This window comes from Catharus ustulatus, chromosome 33, assembly GCF_009819885.2.
Source record: "Catharus ustulatus isolate bCatUst1 chromosome 33, bCatUst1.pri.v2, whole genome shotgun sequence".
In the NCBI taxonomy this organism is placed as follows: Eukaryota; Metazoa; Chordata; class Aves; order Passeriformes; family Turdidae; genus Catharus; species Catharus ustulatus.
In genome coordinates this window covers 873,189-895,353 of record NC_046253.1, presented here as the reverse complement: position 1 = coordinate 895,353, position 22,165 = coordinate 873,189, and the positions used below count along the sequence as shown (strand labels likewise).

At 49.3% G+C, this 22,165-nt stretch overlaps 2 protein-coding genes across 2 annotated transcripts; both read left to right on the top strand.

The window, feature by feature from the left end:
* The first annotated feature begins 1,923 nt into the window (after positions 1-1,923).
* On the top strand, positions 1,924-11,991 carry LOC117009546 (intercellular adhesion molecule 1-like). The gene is made up of 4 exons (XM_033083791.1): positions 1,924-2,036; positions 6,707-6,994; positions 10,485-10,718; positions 11,733-11,991. The coding sequence occupies exons 1-4, from the start codon at positions 1,982-1,984 to the stop codon at positions 11,924-11,926; spliced, it is 771 nt and encodes a 256-aa protein (XP_032939682.1). The 5' UTR covers positions 1,924-1,981; the 3' UTR covers positions 11,927-11,991.
* Positions 11,992-15,157: 3,166 nt separating this feature from the next.
* On the top strand, positions 15,158-21,755 carry LOC117009454 (intercellular adhesion molecule 1-like). Its single transcript, XM_033083687.1, has 6 exons — positions 15,158-15,253; positions 16,930-17,211; positions 18,859-19,170; positions 21,045-21,323; positions 21,425-21,574; positions 21,748-21,755. Exons 1-6 carry the CDS (start codon positions 15,196-15,198, stop codon positions 21,753-21,755), a joined length of 1,089 nt encoding a protein of 362 aa, XP_032939578.1. The 5' UTR covers positions 15,158-15,195.
* The last annotated feature ends 410 nt before the right edge of the window (positions 21,756-22,165 follow it).

Sequence of the window (22,165 nt, the reverse complement as noted above, 5' to 3'; positions counted from 1 at the left end):
AAATTGTCACGTCTTGAGACACGTGGTGACAAAAATTGTCACATCCTGGGACATGGAGTCACAAAATTTGTCACATCTTGGGGCAGGGGGACACAAAAATTGTCCCAGGACAGGAGGGACAGGAAAATTGTCCCAGGACAGGGACACGGGGTGACAAAAATTGTCACATGCTGGGAGAGTGGGACACAAAAATTGTCACATTTTGGGACAAGGGGTCACAAAAATTGTCACATTCTGGGAGAGGGGGACACAAAAATTGTCACATTTTGGGACAAAGGGTCATAAAAATTGTCACATTCTGGGAGAGGGGGACACAAAAATTGTCACATCCTGGGGCAGGGGGACACAAAAATTGTCACGTGCTGGGACAAGACAACATTAAAATTGTCACATGCTGGGGTAAGGGGACACAAAAATTGTCACATGCTGGAGTAGGGGGACAGAAAAATTGTCACATCCCGGGTCAGGGTCACAAAAATTGTCACATCCTGGGGTAGGGGGACACAAAAATTGTCACAACTTGGGACAGGGGGACACAAAAATTGTCACATGCTGGAGTAGGGGGACAGAAAAATTGTCACGTTTTGGGACAGGGGGACACAAAAGTTGTCCCCTACCGGGTCAGACTCACAAAAATTGTCACATGCTGAGAGAGGGGGACACAAAAATTGTCCCCTCCCGGGCCAGGGGACCGGAAATCTTCCCCGGGCGGCCCCTGCAGCCCCGGCGGGTCCCGACACGGAAATCCCCGGGGGCGGGACGGGCCTGGGGCGACAAAAACGGGCGGGAGGTGGCGGAGGGACGGACACGGGGACACGGGGACAGAGGGACAGAGGGACAGAGGGACACAGGGACAGAGGGACACCGAGACCCCGAACCGGACGGACCCGGAAGAGCCCAAAGGGACCCGAGAGGAGAATCCGAATTGATCGAGACCGGAAAATCGGAATTGAACGAGCCCGGAAAATCGGAATTGATCGAGCCCGGAAAATCGGAACCGGAGTTTTACCGGAAAAACCCGAACCGAACCATCCCGGAAAACCCGAACTGAGGCATCCCGGTTCTCCCGGAGAGCCCGAACCGATCCATCCCGGAGGGTCAGAACCGGAGATTTACCGGAAAACCCGAACCGAACCATCCCGGAAAACCCGAACTGAGGCATCCCGGTACTCCCGGAGAGTCCGAACCGGAGATTTCCCGGGAATCTGGAGAGTTCGAACCGGAGCCTTCCCGGGATTCTGGAGCGTTCGAACCCCGAGAATCTGAATTCATCCATCCCCGGGAGTCCTGAGAGTCCGAACCGGAGCTTTACCGAAAAACCCGAACCGGAGCATCCCGGAGAGCCCGGAGAGTCCGAACCGATTCAGCCCGGAGAGTTCAACCGGAGCTTTACCGGAAAAACCGAATCGGAGATTTCTCGGAAAACCAGAAGTGAAAGCTTAAGGGAAAATCCGAATTGAGGCATCCCCGAGAGATCGGAGAGTCCGAACCGGAGCTTTACCGGAAAACCCGAACCGGAGCATCCCGGAGAGCCCGACTGGAGCCTTCCCGGGGTTCTGGAGAGTTCGAACCCGGAGCTTTACCGGAAAACCAGAACCGGAGCATCCCGGTACTCCCGGAGAGTTCGAACCGGACCCATCCCGGTTTTCCCGGAAAACCCGAACGGATCCAGCCAGGAGAGACCGAACCGGAGCTTTACCGGAGAACCCGAACCGAGGCATCCCGGTTCTCCCGGAGATCCCGAACCGAGGCATCCCGGAGAGCCCGAACCGGACCCATCCCGGTTCTCCCGGAGACCCCGAACCCACCGAGCACCTCCCGGTGTCCCCGGACCCGGTTCCACCCCCCCGGACCCGGTTCCATCCCCGGTACCGGACCCGGTTCCATCCCCGGTACCCGGTTCCACCCCCCCGGACCGGACCCGGTTCCGCTGCCAGAACCGGAGCAGGAGCCGCTGTCACCCCCCCCCCCCGCCACCGGCATGGTGGCCCCCGCGCTGCTGGCGCTGGCACTCGGCACCTTGGGTGCCATCGCAGGTGAGGGGACACCCAGGATGACACCGGGGTGAGGGGACACCGAGGGTGACACCGAGGATGAGGGGACAACGAGGGTGACACCGAGGATGAGGGGACAACGAGGGTGACACCGGGGTGAGGGGACACCGAGGGTGACACCGGGGTGAGGGGACAACGAGGGTGACACCGGGCAAGGCAGGGTGACACTGGACAGGGGGTGAGGGGACAACGAGGGTGGCACCGGACAGGGGAGGGGGACACTGAGCAGGTGAGGGGACACTGAGGGTGACACCGGGCAGGGGAGGGGGACACCGGACAGGGCATGGGGACACTGAGGGTGACACCGGACAGGTGAGGGGACACCGAGGGTGACACCGGGCATGGGGTGAGGGGACATTGAGGGGGACACCGGGCAGAGGAGGGTGACACCGGGCAGGTGAGGGGACACTGGACAGGTGAGGGGGACACCGAAGGTGACACCAGACAGGTGAGGGGACACTGAGGGTGACACCGAGGGTGGCACCGGGCAGGGGGTGAGGGGACACTGAGGGTGACACCGGACAGGTGAGAGGGACACCAAGGGTGACACCGGACAGGTGAGGGGACACTGAGGGTGACACCGAGGGTGACACCGGACAGGTGAGGGGACACTGAGGGTGACACCGAGGGTGGCACCGGGCAGGGGGTGAGGGGACACTGAGGGTGACACCGAGGGTGGCACCGGGCAGGGGGTGAGGGGACACTGAGGGTGACACTGAGGGTGACACTGAGGGTGACACTGGGCAGGTGAGATGACACCGAGGGTGACACCGGACAGGTGAGAGGACACTGAGGGTGACACCGGACAGGTGAGGGGACACCGAGGGTGACACCGAGGGTGACACCGGACAGGTGACACGGTGCTGGCACCCAAACCCGCGTGGTCGCCACTTGTCACCCATTTGTCGCCATCTCGGATCCCCATTGTTGATTGGAACAGCGGGGGGTCAGGATGTTTTTATTCCCATTCCGGAAATTTAAATTATTTTGTTTTTCCTTTCAAAACCCATTAAAAAAAAAGGGAATTTTTTAATTAATTTTTTTTTTTTTTTTTAATATTTAAATGATTTCTTCTCCTGCCCGGAGCTTTCCGGGAAAGGGAGGGATCGTTCCGCTGAAAAAAGAATCGGAAATCTCTGCCCGGTTTGGGGAATTCCCCTGGAATTTTTTTTTTAATGAGGGGGCTCAACCAGGGGGGATCCCGAGGATTTTCTGCATTTTTTAGGGGTTTACTCATAAAAAATTTAATTATTTTTCATGTTTCCGCTGAGTTTTGGGGGCTTTCCAGTGGTTCTTTTTTTAAAAATTTTATTTATTTATTTATTTATTTTTTTTTTTTTTGTTTCACCCGAATTTTGGGCGATGTTTTGTTGGGAAAACACCGAAATTTGGCTTCGAGTTTTTCCAGGATTTGGGAATTTCCTGGATTTGCTGAGGTGTCCCCATAAAATCCCCCCAAAATCTCAAATTTTTTTTGATTTTTGGCCCCGGGTTTGGAGTTCCCCGGGGTGGGGTTGGGGGTTTGTGATGTTGGAGAAAAGGTGGGAAAATGGATTTATGGATGGGGTTTTAATGGGGTTTTATTGGGATTTTATAGGGATTTTAATGGGGTTTTAGTGGGGTTTTAGTGGGGTTTTAATGGGATTTTATAAGGATTTTAATGGGAAATTTAATTGGGATTTAATAGAGATTTAATAGGGATTTTATAGGGATTTTAATGGGATTTTAGTAGGATTGTAATGGGGTTTTAATGGGAATTTATTGGGATTTTATAGGGATTTTAATGGGATTTTAATGGGATTTTATAGGGATTTTAATGGGATTTTATTGGGAATTTTAATTGGCATTTTAATTGGGATTTCCATGGGATTTTAGTAGGATTGTAATGGGATTTTATTGGGATTTTTTAGGGATTTTAACTGGGATTTTGTTGGGATTTTAACTGGGATTTTAATGGGAATTTTAATTGGGATTTTAATGGGATTTTACAGGGATTATAATGGGATTGTAATGGGATTGTAATGGGAATTTTAATTGGGATTTAATAGAGAATTAATAGGGATTTTATAGGGATTGTAATGGGATTGTAATGGAAGTTTTAATTGTGATGTTAATTGGGATTTTAATGGGATTTTAGTGGGATTGTAATGGGATTTTATGGGATTATAATAAGGATTTTAAAGGGATTATAATGGGGTTTTATTGGGATTTTATAGGGATTTAATGGGATTTTATGGGATTTTGGAGATTTAATGGGATTGTAATGGGATTGTAACGGGGTTTTAATGCGGATTTTAATCGGGATTTTAATGGGTTTTTTAGAGATATTAATGGGATTTTAAGGGAATTTTGATGGGGTTTTAATGGGATTTTAATCGGGATTTTAATTGGGATTTTAATTGGGATTTTATAGGGATTGTAAAGGGATTTTAATGAGAATTTTAATTGGGGTTTTAATGGGATTTTAATGGGATTTTATGGGATTTTGTTGGGATTTTAATGGGATTTTAATGGGGACACCAGGCAGGTGACACTGAGTGACCACAGGTGACACTGAATGACCCCACCTGACCCTGAATGATTCCAGGTGACACTGAGTGACCACAGGAGACACTGAGTGACCAGAGGTGACATTGAGTGACCACAGGGGGCACTGAGAGACCCCAGGTGACACTGAGTGACCACAGTGACACTGAGTGACCAGAGGGGACAGTGACTGACCCCAGGAGACACTGAGTGACCACAAGTGACACCACACAGCTGACACTGAGTGACCAGAGGGGACACTGAGTGACTGCAGGGACACTGAGTGACCATAGGTGACACCAAACAGGTGACACTGAGTGACCACAGGAGACACCAAACAGGGGACATTGAGTGACCCCAGGTGACACTGAGTGACCACAGGTGACACTGAGTGACCCCAGGAGACACTGAGTGACCACAGTGACACTGAGTGACCAGAGGGACAACTGAATGACTCCACCTGACCCTGAATGACTGCAGGGACACTGAGTGACCACAGGTGACCCTGACTGACCCCACCTGACCCTGAATAACTCCAGGTGACACTGGGTGACCGCAGGGGACGCTGAGTGACCACAGAAGACATTGAATGACCCCAGGTGATACTGAGTGACCACAGGGGACATTGACTGACCACAGGAGACACTGAGTGACCACAGGGACACTGAGTGACCACAGGGGACACTGAGTGACCCAAAGTGACACTGAGTAACTGCAAGGACATTGAGTGACCCGAGGGACAACTGAGTGACCCCACCTGACCCTGAGTGATCCCAGGAGATGCTGAGTGACCCCAGAAGATATTGAATGTCCCCGGTGACACTGAGTGACCACAGGTGACACCACACAGGTGACACTGAGTGACCGTAAGGACACTGAGTGACCAAAGTGACACTGAGTGACTGCAGGGACACTGAGTGACCAGAGGGGACAGTGAGTGACCAGAGGAGACACTGAGTGACCACAGGGGACATTGGCTGACCACAGGAGACACTGAGTGACCAGAGGGACAACTGAATGACCCTACCTGACCCTGAATGATTCCAGGTGACACTGAGTGACCACAGGAGACACTGAGTGACCACAGGTGACTCCAAATGACCCCAGGGGACACTGAGTGACCACAGATGACCGCACACAGATGATACTGAGTGACCACACCACACCACACTGCACAGGTGGCACTGAGTGACTGCAGGGACACTGAGTGACCAGAGGTGACACCAAACAGGGGACACTGAATGACGGCAGGGGACACTGAGTGACCACAGTGACACTGAGTGACCACAGGGGACACTGACTGACTGCAGGGACACTGAGTGACCCCAGGTGACCCTGAATGACCCCAGGAGACACTGAGTGACCACAGGTGACACTGAATGACCCCAGGTGACACTGAACGACCACAGGGGACACAGAGCGACCACAGGAGACATTGAATGACCACAGGGGACACTGAGTGACCAGAGGAGACAGTGACTGACCCCAGGTGATGCTGAGTGACCACAGGGGACATTAAGTGACCCCAAGAGACACTGAGTGACTGCAGGGACGCTGAGTGACCACTGGTGACACTGAGTGACCACAGTGACACTGAGTGACCACAGGAGACACTGAATGCCTACAGGGGACACTGAGTGACCCCAGGTGACACTGAGTGACCCCACCTGACCTTGAATGACCCCAGGAGACACTGAGTGACCATAGGGGACATTGAATGACCCCAGGTGACACTGAGTGACCCCAGAAGACATTGAATGACCCCAGGAGACACTGAGTGACCACAGGAGACACTGAGTGACTGCAGGGACATTGAGTGACCCCAAGAGACACTGAGTGACTGCAGGGACATTGAGTGACCACAGGAGACACTGAGTGACCCCAGAAGATATTGAATGACCCCAGTGACACTGAGTGACCACAGGTGACACCAAACAGGTGATACTGAGTGACCACAGGAGACACTGAGTGACCACAGGAGACACTGAGTGACTGCAGGGACACTAAGTGACCATAGGGGACAGTGAATGACCACAGGTGACCCTGACTGACCACAGTGACACTGAGTGACCCCACCTGACCTTGAATGACCCCACTTGACCCCGAATGACCCTTTCCCCCCACAGACATCCCCAAACCACAGCTGCACTCCCCGCACACCGCGGTGGCCGGCGAGGATCTCTGGGTTAACTGCTCCCTGTCCCCAAACGCCCCCAAGGACACCAGGCTGAATTTGGTGGCCCAAAATCGCTTTGGGTTGCCACTGAATGGGAGCTGCTCGGACCTGGACTGGTTCCTGAAGCAGTGCCAGTATTGGGTGCCCGAGGATGAGGAGGGAGAGCTGAACGTGAGCTGCGAGGCGGAGATGATGCCCTACGGGAGCCGGAGGGAATGGAAACAAATCCGGGTGCACGGTGAGGGGATTTTTTGGGAGAAATTGGGATTTTACTGGGAATTTCTTGGTGGTTTATTCTGGATTTTTCTTGGTTTTATTCTGGATTTTTCATGTTTTTATCCTGGATTTTTCTTGTTCTTTATTCTGGATTTTTCTTGTTTTTATTATGGATTTTTCTTGTTCTTTATTCTGGATTTTTCTTGTTTTTATTCTGGGTTTTTCTTGTTTTTTTATTCTGGATTTTTCTTGTTCTTTATTCTGGATTTTCCTGGTCCTTTATCCTGCATTTTAGTTGTCTTTATTCTGGATTATTCTTGGTTTTATTCTGAACCTTCCTTGTTCTTTATTCTGGATTTTTCTTGTTCTTTATTCTGGATTTTTCTTGGTTTTATTCTGGATTCTTTCTTGTTTTTATTCTGGATTTTTCTTGTTCTTTATTGTGGATCTTTCTTGGTTTTATTCTGGATTTTTTCATGTTTTTATTCTGGATTTCTCTTGTTCTTTGTTCTGGATTTTTCTTGTTCTTTATTCTGGATTTTTCTTGGTTTTATTCTGGATTTTCCTGTTGTTTTTTATTCTGGATTTTTCTTGTCTTTTATTCTAGATTTTCCTTGTTCTTTATTCTGGATTTTTCTTGCTCTTTATTCTGGAGTTTCCTCGTTCTTTATTCTGGATTTTCTTTGTTCTTTATCCCGGATTTTTCTTGTTCTTTCTGCTGGAATTTTCTTGGTTTTATTCTGGATTTTTTCTTGTTTTTATTCTGGATTTTTCTTGGTTTTATTCTGGATTTTTCTTGGTTTTATTCTGGATTTCTCTTGTTCTTTATTCTGGATTTTTCTTGGTTTTTATTCTGGATTTTTCTTGTTCTTTATTCTGGATTTTCCTTGTTCTTTATTCTGGATCTTTTCTTGGTTTTTATTCTGGAATTTTCTTGTTTTTATCCTGGATTTTTCTTGTTCTTTATTCTGGATTTTCCTTGTTCTTTATTCTGGATTTTTCGTGGTTTTATTCTGGATTTTTCATGGTTTTATTCTGGATTTTTCTTGCTTTTTATCCTGGATTTTAATTGCTCTTTATCCTGGATTCTTCTTGTTCTTTATTCTGGAATTTTCTTGGTTTTATTATGGATTTTTCTTGTTCTTTATTCTGGATTTTTCATGGTTTTATTCTGGATTTCTCTTGTTCTTTATTCTGGATTTCTCTTGTTCTTTATTCTGGATTTTTATTGCTCTTTATTCTGGATTTTTCTTCTCTTTATTGTAGATTTTCCTGGTCCTTTATCCTGCATTTTAAATGTCTCTATTCTGGATTTTTCTTGGTTTTATTCTGGATTTTTCTTGTTCTTTATTCTGGATTTCTCTTATTCTTTATTCTGGATTTTTCTTGGTTTTATTCTGGATTTTTTCTTGTTTTTATCCCGGATTTTTCTTGTCTTTATCCTGGATTCTTCTTGTTCTTTATCCTGGATTTTTCTTGTTCTTTATTCTGGATTTTTCTTGTTCTTTATTCTGGATTTTTCTTCTCTTTTTTGCAGATTTTCCTGGTCTTTTATCCTGCATTTTAGTTGTCTTTATTCTGGATTTTTCTTGGTTTTATTCTGAACCTTCCTTGTTCTTTATTCTGGATTTTCTTGTTATTTATTCTGGATTTTTCTTGGTTTTATTCTGGATTTTTTTCTTGTTTTTATTCTGGATTTTTCTTGTTTTTATTCTGGATTTCTCTTGTTTTTTATCCTGGATTTTTCTTGTCTTTATTGCGGATTTTCCTGGTCCTTTATCCTGCATTTTAGTTGTCTTTATTCTGGATTTTTCTTGGTTTTATTCTGGATTTTTCTTGTTCTTTATTCTGAATCTTCCTTGTTTTTATTCTGGATTTCTATTGTTCTTTATTCTGGATTTTTCGTGGTTTTATTCTGTTTTTTTTTCTTGTTTTTATCCTGGATTTTTCTTGTTCTTTATTCTGGATTTCTCTTGTTCTTTATTCTGGATCTTTCTTGGTTTTATTCTGGATTTTTCTTCTCTTTATTGCGGATTTTCCTGGTCCTTTATCCTACATTTTAATTGTCTCTATTCTGGATTTTTCTTGGTTTTATTCTGGATTTTTTCTTGTTTTTTTTTTTCTGGATTCTTCTTGTCCTTTATTCTGGATTTTTCTTGTTTTTATTCTGGATCTTTTCATGTTTTTATTCTGGATTTTTCTTGTTCTTTATTCTGGATTTCTCTTGTTCTTTATTCTGGATTTTTCTTGTTCTTTATTCTGGATTTCTCTTGTTCTTTATTCTGGATCTTTCTTGGTTTTATTCTGGATTTTTCTTCTCTTTATTGCGGATTTTCCTGGTCCTTTATCCTGCATTTTAATTGTCTCTATTCTGGATTTTTCTTGGTTTTATTCTGGATTTTTCTTGGTTTTATTCTGGATCTTTCTTGGTTTTTTTTCTGGATTTTTCTTGCTCTTTATTCTGGATTTCTCTTGTTCTTTATTCTGGACTTTTTGTGGTTTTATCCTGGATTTTTCTTGTCTTTATCCTGGGTTTTTCTTGTTCTTTATCCTGGATTTCTCTTGTTCTTTATTCTGGATTTTTCTTGGTTTTATTCTGGATTTTTCATGGTTTTTTTCTGGATTTTTCTTGCTCTTTATTCTGGATTTTTCTTGGTTTTATTCTGGATTTTTCGTGTTTTTATTCTGGATTTTTCTTGCTCCTTATTCTGGATTTTTCTTGTTCTTTATTCTGGATTTTTCTTCTCTTTATTGCGGATTTTCCTGGTCTTTTATCCTGCATTTTAGTTGTCTTTATTCTGGATTTTTCTTGGTTTTATTCTGAACCTCCCTTGTTCTTTATTCTGGATTTTTCTTGTTCTTTATCCTGGATTTTTTCTTGTTTTTATTCTGGATTTCTCTTGTTCTTTATTCCGGATTTTTCGTGGTTTTATTCTGGATTTTTCTTGTTCTTTATTCTGAATTGTCCTTGTTCTTTATTCTGGATTTTTCTTGTTCTTTATTCTGGATTTTTCTTCTCTTTATTGCGGATTTTCCTGGTCCTTTATCCTGCATTTTAAATGTCTCTATTCTGGATTTTTCTTGGTTTTATTCTGGATTTTTAGTGGTTTTATTCTGAATTTTCTTTGTTCTTTATTCTGGATTTTTCTTGTTTTTATCCTGGATTTTTCTTGTCTTTATCACAGATTTTCTTGGTGCTTTATCCCAGATTTTTCTTGTTCTTTATCCTGGATTTTTCTTGTTCTTTTTCTTGGATTTTCCTAGTGCTTTATCCCGAATTTTCCCACCTCTTTTCCCACTTTTTCCACTTTTCCCCAACTTTTTCCCCACTTTTTCTCAACTTTCCCCCCCACTTTTTCCCAATTTTTTTCCCAAATTTCCCCACTCCTTCTCTCAATTTTTCCCACCCCTTCTCCCAATTTTTCCCACCTCTTCTCCCACTTTCCCAACCCTTTTCCCCACTTTTTTCCCAATTTTTCCCCAACTTTTTTCCCAATTTTTTCCCCCCACAGTCAAACCCCGCCTGGATTGCCCGGCCCAGCTGAACTGGACCGAGGGTGAGAACGAAATCCTGGATTGCCGGACTCGCGGAATTCCGGATCCGGAGCTGAACTGTACCAAGGACGGGATTACCCTTCCCGTGGGGACTCCGCTCCGCGCCGAGCGAATCCACGCCGGGATTTACCTGTGCCGGGCACGGAATTACCTGGGGAGCGCCGAGAGGAACGTGACCGTCTGGGTGCAGTGTGGGTGAGGGGGAAATTTGGGGTTTTTTGGGGTTTTTTTGGGGTTTCCTGGGATTTTTAGGGTCTGGATGGTCTGAGGCATCTTTGGGATTTTTTGGGGATTTTTTGGGATTTTTAAAAATTTTTTTTTTATTTTTTTCTGGGTTTTTTTGGGGACTTTTTGGCGGATTTTTTGGGGTTTTTTTGGAGATTTTTTTAGTTTTTTTGGGGGAGTTTTGGGGTTTTTGAGGTATTTGGGGTCTGGGGGATTTTTGGGAACTTTTGGGATTTTTTTGGGATTTTTTTGTTGGGGATGGGGGTTTTCTGGATTTTTTAGGGTTTTTTGGGGGTTTTTTGGGGGTTGTTTTGGGGATTTTTGGGGAATTTTTGGGGGGTTTTTTGAGTTGTTTTGTGGGGATTTTTTTTTTGGTTTTTGGGATTTTTTTGGGGATTTTTTTGGGGATTTCTTTTTTTTAGGGTTTTTTTGGGATTTATTTTTATTTTTGGGGGGGTTATTTTGGGGGTTTTTTGGGTCTTTTGAGGGAATTTTATTAATTTTTTGGGGGGATTTTTTGAGGTTTGTTTGAGGCGTTTTGGGTTTTTTTGGGGGTTGGTTTTTTTAAAATCAACATTAATTTTTATTTTATTTTGTTTATTTATTGGGCTTTTTGAGGGGGTTGCTGGTTTTGGGTTTTTTGGGGGTTATTTTAGGGGTTTTTTGAGTTTTTTTGATGGGATTTTTTGGTTTTTTTTGTTTTTTTTATTTTTTTAAAATCAACATTATTTTTTATTTATTTTTATTTTATTTTATTTTATTTTAATTTTATTTTATTTTATATTTTATTTTTTTATTTTTATCTTATTATTTATTTCATGTCATTTATTTATTTATTTATTTATTTATTTATTTATCTATTTATTTATTTATTTATTTATTTATTTATTTATTTATTTACTCATTTATTTAGGGATGTTTTTAAAACCCCAAACATTTTTTTAAAAAATAATTTTAAAAAATATTTTTTCCCCCCACAGACTCCGCCCCCGACTCCGCGCCCTTCCCGCTCCTCCCCGTCCTGCTCGGGCTCCTCCTCCCAGCGCTGGCCTTACTGGTCCTTACTGGTTTGTACTGGTGGCACCGCCACAGCACCAAGGTGGGCGAGTACTGGCTCTGGAAACGACACCCGAGGCCACCGGGCCACCAAGGGGCCACCAAGGGACTGCCCTAGGCCGGGAGGCCAAACTGGGACAAACTGGGACAAACTGGGACAAACTGGGATGGACTGGGAGGGACTGGGAGGGGAAATTTTGGGAGTTTTTTGGATTTTTTGGGGGTTTTTTTTGGCGTTTTTTGGAAGGTGGCGGAAATAAAGGTGTGGTATTGTCACCAGATTGTCACCAGAGTGTCACCAAAGTGTCATCAGTGTCCTCAAATTGTCATCAGTGTCCCCAAATTGTCCCCAAATCTGCCTGGGGACATTCCCAGTGTCCCTAAATTGTCACCAAGTCGTCATCAGTGTCCCCAAATTGTCCCCAAATCTGCCTGGGGAAATTCCCAGTGTCCCCAAATTGTCACCAGATTGTCATCAGTGTCCTCAGATTGTCACCAAATTGTCACCAGTGTCACCAAATTGTTCCCAGTGTCCTCAAATTGTCACCAAATTTGCCTGGGGACATTCCCAGTGTCACCAAATTGTCACCAAATTGTCACCAGTGTCCTCAGATTGTCACCAAATAGCCCTGGGGACATTCCCAGTGTCACCAAGTTGTCCCCAACCCCCCTGGGGACATTCCCAGTGTCCCAAAATTGTCACCAGTGTCCCCAAATCGTCACCAAATCTCCCTGGGGACATTCCCAGTGTCCCTGAATTGTCACCAGATTGTCACCAGTGTCCCTCAAATTGTCCTCAAAGCCCTCAGGGACATTCCCAGTGTCCCTAAATTGTCACCAGTGTCCCCAGATTGACACCAGATTGTCCCCAGTGTCCTCAGATTGTCACCAAATCCCTCAGGGGCATTCCCAGTGTCCTCAAATTGTCCTCAAAGCCCCCTGGGGATATTCCCAGTGTCCCTAAATTGTCACCAGTGTCCTCAAATTGTCACCAAATCCCCCTGGGGACATTCCCAGTGTCTTCAAATTGTCACCAGATTGTCATCAGTGTCCTCAAATTGTCAGCAAAGTGTCATCAGTGTCCCCAAATTGTCACCAAACCTCCCTGGGGACACTCCCAGTGTCCTCAAATTGTCACCAGTGTCCTCAGATTGTCCTCAGATTGTCACCAGATTGTCACCAAATTGTCACCAAATCCCCCTGGGGACATTCCCAGTGTCTTCAAATTGTCACCAGATTGTCATCAGTGTCCTCAAATTGTCACCAAACTCTCCTGGGGACATTCCCAGTGTCCCCAGATTGTCACCAGATTGTCCCCAGTGTCCCCAGATTGTACCCGAATAGCCCTGGGGACCTTCCCAGTGTCCCCCAATTGTCCCCAACCCCCTCTGGGGACATTCCCAGTGTCCCCAAACCCCCCTGGTGACATTCCCAGTGTCCTCAAATTGTCCCCAACCCCCTCTGGGGACATTCCCAGTGTCTCCAGATTGTCCCCAACTCTCTCAGGGACATTTCCCGCTGTCCCAAACCCCCTCTGGTGACATTCTCAGTGTCCCCAGACCCCCCGGGTGACATTCCCGCTGTCCCCAACCCCCCTAGGGACATTCCCAGTGTCCCCAAATTGTCCCCAAACCCCCCTGGGGACATTCCCGCTGTCCCCAAACCCCCCTAGAGACATTCCCAGTGTCCCTAAATTGTCCCCAAACCCCTCTGGGGACATTCCCAGTATCCCCAGACCCTCCTGGTGACATTCCCGCTGTCCCCAAACCCCCCTGGGGACATTCCCAATGTCCCCAGATTGTCCCCAGTGTCCCTAGATTGTCGCAAAATTGTCCCCAACCCCCCCCGGGCACATTCCCGCTGTCCCCCCCCATTCCCGACTTGGTCTCGCCCGCCGCTGCCGCTCCCCCCACGCGGAGCCGCCCACGCGGGGCGGGATTTGGGGGGGGGGGCGAAAATCGGGGAGGGATTTTTGGGTTTTTTTGGGATTTTTTTGGGGGGTTGGGAGGATTTTGGGGTGGGGGGGGAGGGGCGCGGGGACGGCGGAGCTGCCTTCGGCCTCGGCTGCTTCTTCCTCATCCTCCTCTTCATCCTCATCCTCCTCATCTCCGCCTTCCTCGCTGTCTCCATCCCCCTCCTCCTCCTCCTCAGCTTCATCCTCACCCTCCTCTTCCTCCTTTCCCTCTCCATCCTCCCCTCCTCCTCCTCCTCTTCCTCCCCATCCTCATCCCCTCCTTTCCTCGCTGTCTCCATCCTCATCTTCCTCTTCATCCTCCTCATCCTCATCTCTGCCTTCCTCCTCCCCCTCCTCTTCCTCCCCCTCCCTTTTTTCCATCTCCATCCCCCTCCTCTTCTTCCTCCCCCTCCTCCTCTTCCTCCTCATCTTCATCCTCCTCTTCTTCCTCCCCTCCTTTCCTCGCCGTTTCCATCCCCTCTTCCTCCCCCTCCCTCCTCCTCTTCCTCCCCCTTCATCCTCCTCCTCCTCCTCCTCTCATCTTCCTCCCCCTCCCTCCTCTTCTTCATCCTCATCTTCCTCCCTTCATCCTCCTCCCCCTCCTCTTCCTCCCCCTCCCTCCTTTCCCTCTCCATCCCCTCCTCCTCTCATCTTCATCCCCCTCCTCCTCCCACCCTCCTCTTCCTCGCTTTCTCCATCCTCCTCCTCTTCATCCTCATCTTCCTCCCTTCATCCTCCTCCTCTCATCTTCATCTTCATCCTCATCCTCCTCCTCCTCTCCACCTTCTTTGCCGTTTCCATCCCCCCTCCTCTTCCTCCCCCTCTCTCCTTTCCCTCCCCCTCCTCTTCCTCCTCTCCTTCCTCCCCCTCCTCCTCTTCATCCTCATCTTCCTCCTCCTCCTCCTCCTCATCCTCCTCTTCCTCCCTTCATCCTCATCACCCTCCTCTTCCTCCTCCTCTCATCTTCATCTTCATCCTCCTCATCTCCTTCCTCGCCGTTTCCATTCCCCCTCCTCTTCCTCCTCTCATCTTCCTCCCCTCCTCCTCTTCATCCTCATCTTCCTCCCTTCATCCTCCTCACTCTCCTCCTCCTCTCATCTTCATCTTCATCCTCCTCCTTTTCCCTCCCCTTCCTCTTCCTCCTCCTCTCATCTTCATCCTCCTCTTCCTCCCTTCATCCTCCTCCTCCTCTCATTTTCATCTTCATCCTCCCCCTCCTTTTCCTCTTCCTCCTCCTCCTCCTCTCATCTTCCTCCCTCTCCCCTCCTCCTCCTCATCCTCCTCTTCCTCCCTTCATCCTCCTCCTCCTCCTCTCCATCTTCATCTTCATCCTCCCCCTCCTCCTCTTCCTCTCTTCACCCTCCTCCTCCTCTTCCTCCCTTCATCCTCCTCTTCCTCCTCTCATCTTCCTCCTCCCCCTCCTCTTCCTCCCCATGGGCTCCCCCCTCGCTGCCTCCCGGATTTTGCCCCCCCTGGTTCTGGCCCTGGCAGGTAAAAGGTGGGGAGGGGGCTCTGGGTTTATTCGGTATTTAATTTAATTTAATTTAATTTTTTATTTATTTATTTTATTTTATTTTTAAATTTTATTTTTATTTTTTATTTTATTTTTAAATTTTATTTTTATTTTATTTTATTATTTTTTATTTCATTTATTATTTTTATTTTATTTTATTTTAAATTTAATTTTATTTTATTTTATTATTTTTTATTTTATTTTTTATTTTTAATTTAATTTAATTTAATTTAATTTAATTTAATTTAATTTATTATTTTTGCTTTATTTTATTTTATTTTAATATTTTATTTTATTTTTAAAAATTTCGTTTCATTTCATTTCATTTCATTTTTGGTTTATTTTATTATATTTTATTTTTATTTTATTTCATTTTTATTTTATTTTAATTTTGGTTTATTTTATTATATTTTATTTTTATTTTATTTCATTTTTATTTTATTTTATTTTGTTTTGGTGTATTTTATTTTATATTTTATTTATTTTATTTTATTTTATTTTATTTTATTTTATTAAATTTTATTTTATTTCATTTTATTTTATTTTATTAAATTTTATTTTATTTTATTTTATTTTATTTTATTTTATTTTACTTTATTTTATTTATTTTATTTTATTTTATTTTATTCTATTTTATTTCATTTCATTTCATTTCATTTTATTGTGGGGAAGGGGACGTCTCTGATCATCCCAAAAATTCGATTTCTGGTGGGGAGAGACCCCAAAATCAGCAGAAATTGGAAAAAATAAAAATAATTCATTCCCAACACCTTCGAATTTTGGGTCTGTCCCATTTTTGGGGGTCCCTGTCCCATTTTTTGGTGTCCCCATCCCATTTTTCATTGTCCCCATCCCATTTTTTGATGTCCCCATCCCATTTTTGATGTCCCCATCCCATTTCTTGGTGTCCCCATCCCATTTTTGGTGTCCCCATCCCATTTTGGGTGTCCCCATCCCATTTTTCATTGTCCCCATCCCATTTTTTAATATCCCCATCCCATATTTTTATGTCCCCATCCCATTTTTGGTGTCCCCATCCCATATTTTGGATGTCCCCATCCCATTTTTCATTGTCCCCATCCCATTTTTGGTGTCCCCATCCCATTTTTGGTGTCCCCATCCCATTTTTCATTGTCCCCATCCCATTTTTGATGTCCCCATCCCATTTTTGGATGTCCCCATCCCATTTTTCATTGTCCCCATCCCATTTTTGGGTGTCCCCATCCCATTTTTGGTGTCCCCATCCCATTTTTGTTTGTCCCCATCCCATTTTTTTGTCTCTCTCTCCATATTTTGAGTGTCCCCATCCCATTTTTCATTGTCCCCATCCCATTTTTGATGTCCCCATCCCGTTTTTAATGTCCCCATCCCATTTTTTGGTGTCCCCATCCCATTTTTTGGTGTCCCCATCCCATTTTTTGGTGTCCCCATCCCATTTTGGTGTCCCCATCCCATTTTTTGGTGTCCCTCTCCATATTTTGAGTGTCCCCATCCCATTTTTGGTGTCCTCATCCCATTTTTAGGGTCTGTCTCCCTTTTTGGGGGTGTCCCCATCCCATTTTTGATGTCCCCATCCCATTTTTGATGTCCCCATCCCTTTTTTTGGGCTCTCTCTCCCATTTTTTCTCTCTCTCTCCTTTTTTTGGCTCCCCAGGGGTCGCCCACGGTGGCTCCTTCACCGTCCACTCGTGGCCCCCGGTGGCCGTGGTGGCTTTTGGTGGCTCTGTCACCATCAACTGCAGCCACACCTCGTGCCCCGGTGACAAAGCCACGCTGGCCCTGGACACCCCCTTGGTGGCCACCCCCGGGCCCGGGGGGCAACTGTGGCAAAGTTTTTGGCTACCAAACGTGTCCCTGTGGCGACCTGACCCTGTCACCTGCTCCGGACGCTGCGGTGACACCGAGGCCACCGCCAGCACCGCGGTGATTGTGTACAGTGAGTGTTGGGGACAATGGGGACAGGGAGGGGACAGGGAGGGGTCAATGAGGGGACAATGAGGGGAGAGGGAGGGGACAATGAGGGGACATTGTGGTGGCACTCACCTTGTCCTCAGAGTTGCCACAATGAGTGGGGACACCAAGGTGACATCATGATGGCACCTTTGTCATTCTCAGAGTGGCCACAGGAGGGTGGGGACACCAATGATGACATCGTGGTGGCACTTTCAGTGTCCCCAGAGCTCCCCCAGCTGGTGGCCCTGGACCCGGTGCCAGGGTGGTGACACCGAGGTGACATCGTGGTGGTGCCTTTGTCATCCCCAGAGTGGCCACAGAAGGATGGAGACACTGATGGTGACACCGTGGTGCCACCTTCCTCATCCTCAGAGTGGCCACAGAGGGTGGTGACACCAAGGTGACATTGTGGTGGCACCTTCAGTGTCCTCAGAGTTGCCACATCTGGTGGCCCTGGACCTTGTGTCAGCAGGGTGGGGACACCAGGGTGACACCATGGTGGCACCAACCACAACAGGATGGTGACACCGAGGTGACATCATGGTGGCACCTTCAGTGTCCCCAGAGTGGCCACCAGAGGGTGGTGACACCGAGGTGCCACCATGGTGACACTCTTTGTCCCCAGAGCTCCCCCAGCTGGTGACCCTGGGTGGTGACACCGCGGTGCCATCCTGATGTCACTCTCTGTCCCCAGAGCTCCCCCAGCTGGTGACCCTGGGTGGTGACACCGAGGTGCCACCGTGGTGACACTCTTTGTCCCCAGAGCTCCCCCAGCTGGTGGCCCTGGTGCCAGCAGGGTGGTGACACCAAGGTGACATCATGGTGGCACCTTCCTCATCCCCAGAGTGGCCACAGGAGGATGGGGACACTGAGGGTGACATGGTGGTGACATCTTTGTCATCCCCACAGTGGCCACCAGAGGGTGGTGACACCGAGGTGCCATCCTGGTGTCACTCTCTGTCCCCAGAGCTCCCCCAGCTGGTGGCCCTGGGTGGTGACACCGAGGTGCCACCATGGTGTCACTCTCTGTCCTCAGAGCTCCCCCAGCTGGTGACCCTGGGTGGTGACACCAAGGTGACATCGTGGTGTCACTCTTTGTCCCCAGAGCTCCCCCAGCTCGTGGCCCTGGGTGATGACACCGAGGTGCCACCATGGTGTCACTCTCTGTCCCCAGAGCTCCTCCAGCTGGTGGCCCTGGGTGGTGACACCGAGGTGCCACCATGGTGACACTCTTTGTCCCCAGAGCTCCCCCAGTTGGTGACCCTGGACCCAGTGCCAGAGTGGGGACATCAAATGTGCCACCATGTGCCACCAACCACAACAGGGTGGTGACACCAAGGTGACATGGTGGTGGCACCTCTGTCATTCTCAGAGTGACCACAGGAGGGTGGGGACACTGATGGTGACACCATGGTGTCACTCTCTGTCCCCAGAGCTCCCCCAGCTGGTGGCCCTGGGTGGTGACACCAAGATGCCATCCTAGTGTCACTCTCTGTCCCCAGAGCTCCCTCAGCAGGGTGGTGACAACGAGGTGCCATCCTGGTGTCACTCTTTGTCCCCAGAGCTCCCCCAACTGATGGCCCTGATGCCAGCAGGGTGGTGACACCGCGGTGTCACTCTCTGTCCCCAGAGCTCCCCCAGCTGGTGGCCCTGGACCCTGTCCCGGCGCTGCCCGTTGGCCACATCCACCCCCTCACTTGCCACGTGCTGGACGTGGCCCCTTTGGGCAATCTGACGGTGACGCTGCGCCGCGGCACCGAGACCCTGAGGACGGCGACATTTGGGGACAGCGAGGGCAGCGCCAGCGTGGCCGTGAGCCACGAGCTGCCGGTGGCCCGCGGTGACCACGGCCAGGCTGTCACTTGTCACGCCGAGCTGTCCCTGAGGCCGCACGGGCCGTTGTTCGCCCGCGGGGCCGCGCCCGTGGTGCTGTCGGTGTTTGGTGAGAGGGGGAGGGGTGGCGTTGTCACCTTGGGGACAATGGGGAGGGGGTTGGGGACAGTGGGGAGGGGTTTGGGGGTGTCCTCAGGGCACTTGGGAGGGGTTTGGGGACACTGAGAGGGGGTTGGGGACATTGGGAAGGGGTTTGGGGACACTGAGAGGGGGTTGGGGACATTGGGGAGGGGGTTGGGGACACCCATGAGGGGGTTGGGGACATCCACGAGGGCGTTGGGGACATTGGAGAGGGAGTTGGGGACAATGAGGAGGGGTTTGGGGACATCCAGGAGGGGATTGGGGACATTGGAGAGGGGTTTGGGGACACTGGGAGGGGTTTGGGGACATCGGGGAGGGGTTTGGGGACATCCATGAGGGGGTTGGGGACACTGAGAGGGGTTTGAGGACATTGGGGAGGGTGTTGGGGACATTGAGGAGGGGTTTGGGGACATCCAGGAGGGGGTTAGGGACATCGGGGAGGGATTTGGGGACAATGAGGAGGGGTTTGGGGACATCCAGGAGGGGTTTGGGGACATTGGGAAGGGAGCTGGGGACACTGAGAGGGGTTTGGGGACATCCAGGAGGGGTTTGGGGACAATGAGGAGGGGTTTGGGGACATCGGGGAGGGGGTTGGAGACATTCCTGAGGGGTTTGGGGACATCCAGGAGGGGTTGGGGACACTGGGGAGGGGTCTGGGGACAATGAGGAGGGGTTTGGGGACATTGGGGGAAGGAGTTGGGGACACTGAGAGGAGTTTGGGGACATTGGAGAGGGGATTGGGGACATTGAAGAGGGGTTGGGGACACTGGGGAGGGGTTTGGGGACATCCAGGAGGGGTTTGGGGACAGTGGGAAGGGTTTGGGGACATTCAGGAGGGGTTTGAGGACATTGGAGAGGGGTTGGGGACAATGGGAAGGGGTTTGGGGACATTCCTGAGGGGTTTGGGGACACTGAGAGGGGTTTGGGGACATTGGGGAGGGGATTGGGAACACTGAGAGGGGTTTGGGGACATCCAGGAGGGATTTGGGGACAATGAGAGGGGTTGGGGACACTGAGAGGGGTTTGGGGACATTGGGAAGGGGTTTGGGGACAATGAGGAGGGGTTTGGGGACAATGAGGAGGGGTTTGGGGACATCGGGAGGGGTTTGGGGACATCCAAGAGGGGGTTGGGGACATTGGAGAGGGGTTTGGGGACAATGGGGAGGGGTTTGGGGACAATGAGGAGGGGTTTGGGGACATCCAGGAGGGGTCTGGGGCCACCAGGAGGGGTCTGGGGACACTGAGAGGAGTTTGGGGACAATGGAGAGGGGTTTGGGGACATTGGGAGGGGTTTGGGGACAATGGGGAGGGGGTTGGGGACACTGAGAGGGGTTTGGGGACATCCGTGAGGGGGTTGGGGACACTGAGAAGGTGTTGGGGACATTGGAGACGGGGTTGGCGACACTGAGAGGGGTTTGGGGACACTGTGGAGGCGTTTGGGGCCACCAGGAGGGGGTTGGGGACATTGGGGAGGGGGTTGGGGACATTCAGGAGGGGTTTGGGGACATCCAGGAGGGGTTTGGGGACATCGAAAAGGGGTTGGGGACACTGGGGAGGGAGTTGGGGACATCCAGGAGGGGTTTGGGGACATCCAGAAGGGGGTTGGGGACATCCAGGAGGGGTTTGGGGACATTGGGAAGGGTGTTGGGGACATTTGAGAGGGGTCTGGGGACAATGGGAGGGGTTTGGGGACACTGGGGACAAATTTGTGGCCACCAGGGACAAATTTGTGGCCACCACGGACGGGTCTGGAGTTGCCCCTTCTACTCCCGGTGCCACCACGACCCTGTCCCCATTTTTGGCGACATTTTTGGTGACACTTTTGGCGACATTTCCCCTCAGACCTCCCCGAACCTCCCCACCTCGAAGCCCCGCCCATCCTCGAGGTCGCCACCTTGGCTAACGCCACTTGTCACCTCATCGGCGCCTTCCCCGTCACCGACATCAACATCACCGTGACGCTGGGAGGGGACCCTCTCGATGTCACCACGGTGACCCATGGGGACAAGGTGACAACCAGAGCCGAGCTGGCCCCGCTGCGACCCGGCCACCACGAGCTGAGCTGCACGGCCCAGGTGGCCACGGTGGCCAAAACGGCCAGGAGGAAAATCCACGTGTACAGTAAGGGACAAAAAAATGTCCTTGTGGGGGTGGGGACATCAAAATGTCCTTTTTGTGGGGACATCGTGGGGACACGGAAGTCTGAGTTGATTTTTTCGTAGGGGTTCCGGAGGTGGCGCTGGAGCTGAGCCCTGCGCGGGTGGCGGCGGGTGAGGAGGTGACGGTGACGTGTCGGGCTGGGGACACGCCAGAGATGCTTGGGGACACCCTAGAGACACCTGGGGACACCTCAGAGACACCTGGGGACACCTCTGGGCTACTTGGGGACACCTCTGAGACACTTGGGGACACCTCAAAGACACCTGGGGACAGCTCTGGGCTACCTGGGGACACCCCAGAGACACTTGGGGACACCTTAAAGACACTTGGGGACACCCTAAAATCACCTGGAGACACCTTAAAGCCACCTTGGGACACCTTTGAGCCACTTGAGGACACCTTAAAGCCACCTGGGGACACCTCTGGGCCACTTGGGGACACCTCTGGGCTACTTGGGGACACGTCTGGGTCACTTGGGGACGGCCCAAAGCCCCTTGAGTACACCCTGGGGACACTTGGGGACACCTCTGGGCCACCTGGGGACGTTCTGGAGCCACCTGGGGACACCCCAAAAACACCTGGGGACACCCTGGGGACACCTGGGGACTCCTCTGGGCCACCTTGGGCCACCCGAAAACCACCTGGGGACACCCTGGGGTCACTTGGGGACATCCCAAAACCACCTGGGGACATCCCAAAGCCACCCAGGGTCCCCCAAAAACCACCTGGGACCACCCTGGGGCCTCCTGGGACCACCCAAAAACCACCTGGGGCCACCTCAAAGCCACTTGGGGACACCTTGA